At 40.5% G+C, this 12,781-nt stretch overlaps 1 protein-coding gene across 6 annotated transcripts in view; it reads right to left on the reverse strand.

Annotated features, from left to right (window-relative positions):
- The window catches only part of LOC145470535 (obscurin-like), a 123,757-nt gene that overhangs the window by 18,386 nt on the left and 92,590 nt on the right, over window positions 1-12,781 (reverse strand). For all 6 annotated transcript variants that reach the window (XM_081454339.1, XM_081454340.1, XM_081454338.1 and 3 more), the window contains 12 exons: window positions 12,574-12,776; window positions 11,685-12,006; window positions 9,393-9,671; window positions 5,094-5,372; window positions 4,811-4,870; window positions 4,260-4,383; window positions 3,647-3,847; window positions 2,457-2,595; window positions 1,827-1,956; window positions 1,302-1,350; window positions 616-642; window positions 163-315 (listed from right to left, as the gene is read on the reverse strand). In XM_081454339.1, the coding sequence (XP_081310465.1) occupies window positions 163-315; window positions 616-642; window positions 1,302-1,350; window positions 1,827-1,956; window positions 2,457-2,595; window positions 3,647-3,847; window positions 4,260-4,383; window positions 4,811-4,870; window positions 5,094-5,372; window positions 9,393-9,671; window positions 11,685-12,006; window positions 12,574-12,776 (1,966 nt within the window). The remainder of the gene's footprint in view (window positions 1-162; window positions 316-615; window positions 643-1,301; window positions 1,351-1,826; window positions 1,957-2,456; window positions 2,596-3,646; window positions 3,848-4,259; window positions 4,384-4,810; window positions 4,871-5,093; window positions 5,373-9,392; window positions 9,672-11,684; window positions 12,007-12,573; window positions 12,777-12,781) is intronic.

Below are 12,781 nucleotides of genomic sequence, written 5' to 3' on the forward strand. Positions count from 1 at the left end.
TTTTACGTTTAAGTCTGTGTATGAAACCCTAGTTTGTGACCATTCAAATTTCGAATTTCTGGAGGTGAGCTGTTCGAAAACTACTGCGCAGTATAGTCACTTGAACTTGTTTAGTATGCGATGTTCGATCTAACGTTTAGGAAGCATTTCAGTATTTCTTACTCGGGACCCCTTATGAGCAGTTCCTCGATAAATGTCTTGGACATGTCTGAGACGACGTCAAACGCCTCGTCGTCAAAATCCCACTCGGCGCTGGACACGTTCTGAATTGTCTCGTTGTCATCATCTCCCATGAAGGGCGATAAACCACTGAGTCTACAAAACAAAGCAACAAGAAAAAAACTATTAAACTATCAGCAAGTTTATGTCTGATCAATTACAGTAAGGACACTCCAGTCATGAACACTTCACACTTTCCTTTACATTTCTTTTTCGCTGACTATAGCATTAGTATGGTGTAAAAACGATAAATACTTCTGTTAATATGAAGAACCTGATTCCATGGTTACTAAAAGAATGTACCAAACATTTCAAGTGTTAATTCATGCCCGCTTCAACTGAAAGAAAATAAAAACAGGACTGAACCGGAGTATGATGGAAAGAAGTCATACTTACAGCACATAGGCTATGACACCAACACTCCTGTGAAAATAAAAACAGATTTCGGTTACAAATTTCGCTTACATTGCTATATACCCTCCCCGGTGGGGAGAAGAAATTTAGTCCGCGTACGTCGGGTTCTACCCTAACTAACAACCTATCAGTAGCGTTCTTTTCCACAACAAAGCTATATATGTCATTTCAGGGTGGCTTCTTTGCAGCTATCACGCTTGGTTGTCACGTCCAGGGGGAGAGGAAATTAAGTCGACGTACATCAGCCGGCTCTATACTAACTAAGAAACTATTAACAGCCTTCTTTTCAACAACAAAAGTATCGATGCCATTTCAAGATGGCTTCTTTGCAACTCTTATGTTGGGTTGGCACGTGACACTTTCATTACTTGGACGGACCATTGCACGAGGATCATGTTGCAGCTCTCGTAAGGTCTCACATGAATGAATTGAAACCGAAGAGAGGGCAATAGAACAAACAACAATGCCCCCTTAGTCCCAAAACAATAACAGCTGCTGCAATGACGACAAATAGAATTACAAGCTTACGAGAGCTGTTACACTACCGCTGCAAGAAGAAGCAAAGAGTGGCTGCAAATGAACAAGAGACAGACTCTAATAGCGGCGTGAGACCTTTGCGCGAAAGGCAACAGAAGTCTATGGAGCCTCAGATAAACTGAACGACTTACCACATGTCACTGGACAAACTGATGGCCTCGTAGCTGATGACTTCAGGTGCTAAAAGATGAAACAATAAAGTTGGTAAGAATCTGTCCAGGAACTGTTTCTAATTGGTAACATGATGGTTTAACTAACCTCTAGGTTATAGATGTTACCGTTCAAACTTAAAACGGTGTTTTCAGTCCCAAAACGCATCAAATGTTTTCCGTCCACACTACACCGGAGGAACTTAAAAACACAACAATCACCGTTCATTTCGGATTTGACCTCGAGGAAAACTGGGACGGAGAAATCACATGATTATCGTGACGTCATCGTTTTCGAAAAGCTCCGCTTTCAAAATGTTTTCCGTTCACACTAAAACGCCAAACCGGTGTTTTCATTTTCCTCAGGTTTGAACAGCGTTTTCGAAAAGTTCCGTTTTCGTGATGGACTAGTGTGAACGGTAGGCCTAACCGTAGAAATAAAGCTGTGTTTTCAATTTCTCCGGCATGGCGTGGACGGGTCCTTTATCGTACAAGACGCTGACTCACCTACAAACTCGGGCGTGCCACACGCTACCTTGACGGTCTTGCCCGGCTCAAGCACACGCGCCATTCCAAAGTCAATCAACTTGAGGTCTTCTTTACCGTCAGGACGGATCACACAAAGCACATTCTCGGGCTAAGCACAACAAGAAATAAGTTACATCTGTTTTCAGAAACTCAAAAGTTATGGAACGTGTTTGCGACGTTAACTTCTATTCACGTAAGACAGCGTGTTAGAATAACCAAACCAATAAATGCTATCGAGTGGTACTGTTTATTATGCTGTACAAGGTGGTTCTAACTTTTAAGTCTGTGGATCAAACCCTCGTGTGTAACCATTCAAATGAAAGCTATCGAGGAGTACTTTCATGTGGTACAGTTTATTTTGCTGAACAAGGTGGTTCTAACTTTTGAGTCTGTGGATGAAACCTTATTGTGGGACCATTCAAATGAAAGCTATTGAGCAGTACTTTCACGTGGTACTGTTTATTATGCTGTACAAGGTGGTCCTAACTTTTAAGTCTGTGGATGAAACTCTAGTGTGTGACCATTCAAATGAAAGCTATTAAGCAGTACTTTCACGTGGTACTGATTATCACGAGATTGAAGATGATTTCAACCGTTTTAAGTTCTAACCTTAAGATCCAAATGGACAATATGTTTCTTGTGCATGTGTTCCACGCCCTGCAGTATCTGCTTCATGTACCGCACCACTTCCTTCTCTGTCAGGTTGTCATCATTACAAACCTTTTCGAACAACTCACCTCCAGAAATTCTACAAAAAAAAAAAAAAGAAAAAAAACCGCCAAAATCAGTGATGAGCAAAGTTCAGCGTTCCCAGTAGTTTAACTAGTGTTTCGTATTGTATTAGAAATACTGGAAGTAACTGTATCAGTATTGTAAGTAGCGGTATTGTATACTGTACGTAGCGCAGGTAACTGTTTTAGTATGATAACTGGTGTAAGTATCTGTATTGTATTGTAAGTGCCTTAATTGTACTGGTATTGTAAGTAGTGTATTTAGCTGCATTGTAAATTGCAAGTAGTGTTAGTAGCTGCATTGTACTGTAAGCAGTGGAAGTATCTGCACTGTACTGTAAGTAGTGTAAGTAGCTGTATTGTATTGTAAGTGGCGTAAGTGACCGTATTTGTAAATTGTAAAAAAGTGTGAGGGAAAATGGATTAAAAAAAAGTTCAGTTTCTCTTATCTTCTGTTGGTGTGAACAGAAATCTTACAGATTGATCTCATTGCATTTAGTCCGCAAAGACCTACAAGGATATTAAGTTACGAGATAGCACGAATGCAAATGATACGATTATCGTAGCTTGCATAGCAAGCATTCCCGCGCGTGCCTTGAACTTTTTCCGCATTCTTGCCGCCCGCAAATTGGAGCGAGAGCGAAAAAGAATCGACGAAGCAAGCTACGACTTTCGAAGAGGAATTACAAAACCTCTACTGCAGTATTGTTATAAATAGAAAGCACGTTTTGAGCTACACCGAGACGAGCTTACTAATTAAATCTGTATGGCATAATGAAGAAAGGAAATGTGTATTAACAATCAGATCTGATGCCAGAAATAACCATGAATTCTCCAGGCAGAAACAGAATTTTAAGTGCTTGAAGATTCCAGTAACAAAGCATCAAGACTGCTTTGAAAAAACCACCAAGACCGCAACATAAAACGTACAGCCATACAATCTTCGATTACCTTCTATCAGAAGACAAATTTATACATTCATTTAAACATTTAAAGGCGGTTTTTACCAAGCAATGTTTCTTTTTTCTCTACAGAGCCAAGAATAATTTCAAAACATATTTTACTTACAACTCTAGAACGATAATCATCTCTTTTGGTCTCTCGTACGCGTCATGGAGGTAGATAAGCCGTTTGCTGTGCAATTTGTTCATGATGTGCATTTCCGCCAGCACTTCCTCTCTGGACTCCTTGGTTATCTTCAGGAACTTGGCGGCGTATTCCGTTCCCGTGCTTTTCTCTTTAACTTTCTTCACAACGCCGAATTTACCCCTGGGAAGAAAAACAAAGGTTATGTACCGGTTTACCTCTGGGGGATGATAAAACGCAAATTGCATTTGGTATGATAAAATAGTTATTTACCCCTAGGGGACGATTAAAAACTTATTTACCCGTGGGGTATTGCATTGTATCCGTAGGAAGTAGTAGTGTGCGCAATGGACCGAAAGAAGAAAGGAATTGGTTTGAACACAGCGCTAATGATATGAAGCTGTATCTTCCGGAAATTTTCGACTTGGGTGTTTTTCACGGGAGCAGAAGATTCATTGATATCACACAATCTGGTATTTTGACATCCGGTATTTATATTTTTTTTAGACCAAAAAACCTTTTTCTTATTCTAACTGAAATTTCACTCATGTGTGAAAAAATAAATAATAACCCAGAAAAGAAAAGCGAAACATACTTTCCAAGCTCCTTCTGGGAGATGTACGCGTCATCGAATTTCTTGTCCGTGCGCAGGTGCACCGGATCTCGTAAAGGGAGGTCAAGATCTTTGCTCTCTATGTCACTGTCGCCATCTCCATCATCTTAGTTGTGCGAGGAAAGAGAACAACAAAAGAGTGTTACTAACTGCCGAGGGGATATAAGCTGCAACAGGTGCCCTTGTGAATAAAACCCTAGTGTGTGGCCATTCAAATGAAAGCTATTGAGCAGTACTTTCACGTGGTACTGTTTATTATGCTGTACAAGGTGGTTCTAACTTTTAAGTCTGCGGATGAAACCCTAGTGTGTGACCATTCAAATGAAAGGTATTGAGCAGTACTTTCATGTGGTACTGTTTACTATGATGTAGTTATAGCGCTCTTTCACTTTTAAATCTACGGATGAAACACTGGTGTGTGACCTATCAAACAAACGTCACTGGGTAATACTCCCATTACTTTCTTTTACCCTTAACTTGAGCAGTCCTAGATGCAGCCTCTTATCTGTTATTTCACTAGCTTTACTAATCACCTTTAGCCACGCCTTCATCCCCCGCTTTATCGTTACTGTTTTCATTTGCGGCTCCTCCGCCTGAAAGCAAAACAGTCATAATCAGATTGATGCTCCAACGCAGCTTAAATTGTCTGTTTTCTTTGGCTTTGCGTTTAACGAGCTTTTTACTCGTTACGAAAAGTATGTTGTAACCTTTCCGTCTTTTTCATGATCTTAACACAAATTCTCCTACAGACATCAATAGACAATAGACAGAAGTCAGTAGGGAGAATTTGTATTTTGACACAAGCACCATCATTACCTTCAACAGTGAGAGTCACTGCACACTTATCCTCCCCAAAGTCGTTTTTCACCACACAAGAGTACTCCCCTTCGTCGGACTTTTCGACATTTTCAATCTCGAGTTCGCAAAAGTCTTCAGCAGTTTCAATGAGCACTCGTCCTTCGTCCTTTAGTTGCGTTTTACCATGGTACCAGGTCCCGGATGGGATGGGATTTCCAGATATTTCACATTTGAACGACACCACATCCCCAACGCGGACAGTCTGGGACTTCGGCGCTTTTTCGATTTTCGCTGGAGCTAGATGAAGGCAAGAGAACGTGTCAGACGCTGCTAAGGTTTGCGCATCTTTTAGTTTAGTTTACTCGAAATTTTTCAAGTTCGTCGTTTGTAATCCGTGTTAATCTTCTCCATCCTTAAACATGTTTTTTCCTTTCTGGTTTATTTTTTTCCAATTTTTTAAAATTTTTGTTTTCAATCTGTACCGTTTAATTTTACAACTATTATTACCTCTTTTTTATTATCTCTTTGCTGTTTTTCTATTTTAGTAAACTACTATTTTCAGGTTTCCCACAATTTAAAGGTAATTTTAAAAGTGGCCAAAACAAAACAAAATGCCATGACTGAACACCTTTAAAATTCTGACGGTGACGCTTTCCCACCCCTTCCCCGGCTCTGAAAATAAACGCACTGTAAAAATCTCGCTCACTAGATTTAGATCTGACAAATATATGTACTTTTTCGTTTACTGCACGTTCTGCGTTGCATTTTATCACAAAAGTACTAATCGACGATGCATTATGAAGCCTATTTTGTGGCCCATATTCTGATATTGCTATGTTAAGAAGAATTCCGAGTTTCTTGATCTACGATATCAAAAACAAGACACGGTGTTTCATCACGAAGACAAAGAAATCGTTTGCAAACAGATTTCTGCCGCTTTAACATAAATCAAATTTAATTAATTGAAACTCTCTAATCCTCCAAAGCGTGTAATATGTACTTAAAGCGACAAATAAACTCAATACAGTTTAACACACCACTTCTACGTGACTAGACTCTTCCTTTCTCTCAGTCTAAATGTAAAACTTGTTTCCCGGAGAAGGCCACTAATTGCATGTCAATTTTTTTTAAAAAGGGCTGCAATCTTGGACAGAAAAAAATGAGAAATACTGAAAACCACCCCTTCCCCCGAATCAACGATGAATTCGCGCCACAACCAAAACGCGCCATTTTTTCCATCATTGAAATAGGGGAGGAGTGGTCTTAATTTTTCATTTATTTTGTCCAAGGTTGTGGCTGGTGGATCAATAGGAAAAAACATCGATGATTGATGAGTTATCTCTGTACAATAATCTCGAGTATCTCCCTGAAAAATGTATTGATAAGTATTTCATCTATATATGGCGATCTCTCGTCAGTTATTTACATGAATTGCCAGCACAATCGTCTATAATTGTCCCACCAAAGTCGATTACAGACAATGCCTGTATTTAGAGAACAAACTCATTAACATTGCGACTCGCCAGCTCTAGAGATGAGAGAAACTTTCCGAGGTCAACCAAGTGAAATATTTCACATTATCGTATGACACGACAAGAATTCGAAGAAAAAAAACGTTTTTATTTGACAAATGAAAATAAGCCAATTTGATGTTCCACAAACGCAACAATTTGACAACGAAAATGTCAGAGGTTGACAAATTACTAACCTGGTATAACAAAGACATAACGAGGGGTTTGTTAGACAACGATTTTGTACCGACCTGGCCTTGTTTCTTGCCGAAAACCCGCTACTGACACACAGAACTGTTACGATGCACCTTGAAAGGATTAGGTCTATTACGACAGAATGTAAGTTCGAGTTACAAAAACGAGTCTCCAGCCAACATAATTCCTGGTGTTTTAAGAAGCCTGTTTTCTATATGAAGTCTTTGGGTGCAAATTGGACAAGAAAAGAAGAGGTTTGAGATTCTGTGCTCAGTATGAAAATCACGAACTATGGTTTTGAAATAAGGAACACAAAGTACGTCAACAACATCAGCAATGGACACGATTTGAAGATTTTTCTGGTTACACTTAAAACAGGGAAGAATATTTGTATTTTACGACGAGCAGAAAATAATAACTGATAACTCTTCCAAACGGTGCGGAAGAGCGAATCTAAACGAACTGGATAGATGAATAATATTTCCAGAAGGAAGAATCATCGCACAGGTCCCAGAAAAACTTATTTGTCCAATACTTTGGAGCAGATGAGGCTTCTCCTATTAGGAACACATTGATTGCCACTAGAAGTGCATAGGTCTATTGTCTAGTTCTAAGAATATTTCACTAATGGACGATCAAAAACGCCCACAAATTTCAGCAGCCTTGCTAAGATTGCCCCAGTATGGAAGATTACAAACAGGGCCTAGAGACCCGAAGCTTAACTTAGAGTTTTTGAAAATGTCACATTCGATATTTTACAAATTGGTGTGTCGGCACAGTTCGGAATGCAGCTTTCAACATTCAAGTCTTGATACTGTGCAAACTGAGTGGCACATAATAAAATATATCTCTTAGAAAAAACGAGCCGTCATTTTGTTGCACCTGCCAAGATGAAACTGTTACAGACTTAGCACGTTCACGAGTATCCTGCGCGGAATACGAGCAACAGATGTACGAGTGGCTTTGTTCCCTGCACGCGAGTACAGCAGGAAAAGTGACCTTGTCGCGTAACGGCTAATACAGTTTCAGCAGGATTCTCAAATGACATTCTAGAACTTACTTTTTTTGGACGGCATCCTCTCCAACTGAGGCAGATTGCGGATAAATAACAACAGGGAAAACAAGAAACCCCTTTGCCTGAAACAGTGCTATCTACCAGAGAGATTTTTGACCTATTGATCACGGTGTGTTTTTTTTATTTATTTTGATAGGTTGGTTTATGAATCTAAATGGCTCCGGAAAAAGTGCAGGGCAGATAACAAAACAAATATCCCCGCCGCCTTTTTAAATTAACATGTCACGCAAGCACGAAATCAACAACGCAGGTCTGTTTGGCAAATATTAGTAAATATCACTGGGATCTCGCTTATATTCCGGTAAATAAGAGAGGACGACGCGAATGGTGGAAATATCAAGGTTATCTCATTGTTCAAGAGTTGGACCATACGAATTCAGGAAAATTAAGTGCTTCTCATTTGCTAGACATCTCTCAGATTCAACACTAGAGAGGTCACATGAAAGTGCAGGCTGTTCACGGAAAATACGGAAAATTTGCAGAGCGGACACTACCATCCGAGAAATGCCAACAGACTGAAAGATATTTGACTCAGCAACTGTTATGCTAACAAAATGAGGAGACTCGAAATTGTTTTCAGTGGTGCAGTAGCCATCACTTAAAAGTTATCTCGCAGAGCATCAGCATTCCTTTTCGGGGTGGTGCGATAACTCCAGAACTGCGTATCTGACGCGCGCCGAAATGAAGAAACCTAATCCGTGTAGCGTAAAGTTACACTGATTGCATTCTAAACCTCGCCAGACCGCACATTAAAAGATGAACGGTACAAATAACATTAAGCTGTTTGACAAGTGTTCTTGAAATGAAGAAATAATGGTAAAACGATAAATACATTAAAATGCAGGCACCCTGCGGACCAACTGAACTTAACCCTCACGAAAGCTCGTAGGAAAAAACGCTGTGCATCCTATATGCAAAACTTTGCTATCTCGGCACTGACCGCAAAAACGCAAAATCACTTGTAATTTAGCTAAAAAATCTCTATGAGGGCAGGAAATGGACCACTTATAATAACGACCACAGAGTTTGGAAACGCAGCTCGGTCTAAAAGTCTAAAGAGCTTTTAGGCGTCAAAACAAAGCAAAGCTTTCCTGCAGTGAGAAAACAAGAGATTTCGGTCGAGTTAAACGAACCATTTATCGAGCCTATGATTAATGGCTTAAGAAGATGAACACACGAACACTGTAGTACATATCTGACGGGTGTGCATCAGTATGGTTCTAAGAATTCAAAACCGTGACACAGAGTTTATCGCTCGCGCACAACATTAACAAACTAACTAATCTTAACATTGTCCGTGACTGAAACTTTCACCTCACATGCCCATAATGTAAATTTGCAAGTCAAAGTTAAAAATAACTCCAGCACATTCCTGGGACACTATTTGTACTTTGAATGATTATTCGTCGTTTAGACTGTCTCAAAATTCCATTACATTACATTGCATCCGACAGGACAAGGTTTACCCCCACTTCGCGGTCAACCGCACTAAGCAGGAACAACAACAAATCACAGATTTTTCGCGTTCTCCCTTACCGTTTACTATAAGCTCAGCCGAAGTTGTTGCTGTCCCATTTTCGTTCGTCGCAGTACATTTATATTCCCCCTCGTCTTCTGCACTTGTTTCGGAAATTTTCAGCGTAACGAGATCACCTTTGGTTAGAAAATCGAACCTTCCTCCCTTCTTAATCTTGTCGCCATCGACAAACCATTCGATGTCTGGGACGGGATCTCCCTCCACTCGACACCGAAGCTTGGCAGGTTGGCCGACGCAGACCTCCACATCTTCCAGTTCCTCTGTGAACTTCGGTTGAGCTGTGGGTCAAAGCAGTATTTATTAGATGACATACTTTATTTGATAAGCCTCGCAAACAAACTGTAAACTACGACCGCGATAGCAAAGTTTTGTTTGCAGAACGACATGAACGCGAACGATAGCTGAGGACACGAATTTAGCGTGTATATCTTTCAGAATTATTATGTGAGCCGAGAATGTTCCAAACTGGTGTTGTCAAAATTGGATACAATACTAGCAAAGAGCATGCGAGCTTGACGCAAATTTAAAGGCCAAAGTAACATGAAAACCTGATTCAAATTGAACAACTATACTTAATTACCAACAGAAATCGTGAACAAATTCTCGAAGACCATAAATATAGTTCGCTATACCTCTTCGCCGTCTAGATCGTCCTTCGCTTCGCTCATCCGCCGTCTGATCGCGAATTCGCGATGTCCTCTCGTATGAACGACTTCCAGTAGTTGTTGAAGACCCATAGGTCCGAGACGAAGAGATATGTGATCGCGAAGACATTTGAAAAACAGTTGACGTTGATAACAAGTGATCTATAGCCCGAAATAATGAACTATGTGGTTCCTAATAACACACTTCGCATCAAATAACACCCTCAGGAATATTACAGTATAAATATATAATTCCCAGCGATGAACGATTTGAATTCCTTTGCATAAATCACTTGCAGATGGAAGCAACATTTACATAATTAATATTCTCACTAATTAGGAAGCAACGAAACGCGACCAACGAACAACAGCGCTATCAACAAAAACTATTGTTTTCGATAAGATGTTTTACATTGCCTAAAACCACTGCCAAATTATCGCTGAAAAACACGACCAGTTGAAACCGTTTAAATAACGTTTTGCCCCGTTATTTTCCGCTGCTCCAGAGCCATGCACCGTTACCGTGAAATGACAAGAACGAAATTCGAATTCAGGTTTTATAATCTTCTTAAAACGTAATTATGTAGCATTTCAAATGGAGATGAAATTATCAAAATGTACTTGCAATTAAATGGTAAAAAGACAATATAAGTTTTTAAATATTATGTATTTGTAATCCTTTTACAAAGAGTACTCTGACGAGCGTGACTGGAATAAAGACAAGGAATTAAAATGGATTTAATTCGTTTAAAGAAACTTCAAATTTAAAAGAATCGTGTTTATTCATGGACATCCACCATATATTTTGAAGGTGTGGGGGTCAAAGTTATCTTTAGGAAGCCTGAGAGCTATGCTATGTCACGATATTTTAGTAATGTTTCGCGATGTACAAAATCACCTTCAATTCGAAAGAGTCTTTAAAAGAATAACTGAATAATTTAGAGAAATACGTAAGAGATACCACTAAACAAAAAAAAAATCAAGGATGGTTAAGATTGAGAGAGATTAACAAGGATTACATGGGCACCATCCGTGACGAATCTGCATTGACTAACTGCCGTGTCAAAATACGAAACAAAGAAATTCAGAGCACTTTGGGTGAGGCCAGCCTTATGTTACATTTCGCGATTTTTTTTTTTGGCGGCATGTAACCACGTTTTCACGATCAACAAAGAATTCTTAAAACTTTTGTGACAGAATGGAAAGAAAAAAAAAATGCAACTCGATTGAAGGATCCATGTCTCTATCTATGCTTTTGTAATTTTCAAAATCTTTTAAGTGGTTTTGATAAGTACTGACTTTCATGGGATAAACCCGCACTACTGTGTGACCATCAGTTCAATATGAAAGCTGTCGAGTAGCACTGACAAGCACTATTAAGAAATTATTATGTTATTGTATGTGGATCAAACCCTAGTGTGTGGTACTGTTTAACATGCTGTACAAGGTGGTTCTAGCTTTTAAGTCTGCGGATGAAACCCTAGTGTGACCAGTACTTTCACGAGGCGCGCGTGAAAAGCGACGAAACGCAGACATCTTTCCTCTCGCACGTTTGTTCGCGTCACAGTCGCCAGACTAAGAAAATAGAGGAACTGTTCGTAGTCTAAGGCATGTCCCCAATAGCTATGGTACAAAACCCAGATATACCTTCTCCTGTGTCCTTAAGCCTCTGAAGTTCCGGCTCAGACGCTTCAGAGCTCAGATCCTGTAGGATATCCTCATCTAAGCCAGCCTCCAGCTCTTCCTGGACCTCTGTACTGGGGATCTGATCTTCCAAGCCTCTCTCAAGCAACCAGCTTCCTGGTACCCAGCCCTCCTTGGTTTCGCCATCCTTGACCGTCTGAACGAAGTAAAGATCTCGGCCCGAGCGGAGAACGCGGACTTGCTCTCCACGGCCAATAACTAGTTCATGAGTCTCTTTTTCCAGGGTTTCTTCGGACAAGCGGTAGGTGCCTCCAAGTTGTATGTTCTAGGGATGAAGGTTAAAAAGGACACAATGAGCTACACCAGGGCATGAAGGGTGAATAAGCCTCCTGCTTAACTGGGGACGTAGTGAAAGGTAAGGCAGGTGAAACATCGAGTAGGCCCCTCCCGAATATTAGTCCCTCACTCCAACTGCCCCCCTCAGCCGACACCTATCTAAGATGGACGGCCTCGTAAGGTGTAGATACCTCCGAGGCAGATACCTTCACTAATGCGAACGCTCCAGCAAGGCATGTGATCAGGCTCATTAGTGGGGGATAGGACGCTGTCTTGCTGTGCTCCGCACGCCAATTTTCGTTTCGTCCTCTACCTCACTCAGGAGCCCATTCACAGGCTACTGTAAGTAAACATCTCTCTGAGATGAACACTTCTCTGAAGTGGACCCCTCCCTCGAAGGGACTCACTCATCTCTAACAAGTCTTCATACTTCTACCCTTTCAATTTCTGAAATTTTAAGAATCACAGAAGTGTCTAGCGGAATTGGGTATGCCTCCCTCTCAACACTAAAAAGAGTTCACTACATAACTAACGCCGTAATATGATTAAAACATACCAGGCCCATAGGTTCGGGCGAGTCTGGGGGCGTGATAGCCACGTACTGTTTCTCTACCTCAGCGATCAACCGCGAGTACGAGAGACTGGTAAGAGTTTCTTTGACTGTTGTTACCAGGTTCGTCTCAGTCGATGTAGTGCTGGGCACTTCAACCGAGAGTTCACCGAATACAAGAGATGGTGCAACAGCAGTGACGGGCGATTCTGTA

This window comes from Orbicella franksi, chromosome 15 (genome assembly GCF_964199315.1).
Source record: "Orbicella franksi chromosome 15, jaOrbFran1.1, whole genome shotgun sequence".
NCBI lineage: Eukaryota > Metazoa > Cnidaria > Anthozoa > Scleractinia > Merulinidae > Orbicella > Orbicella franksi.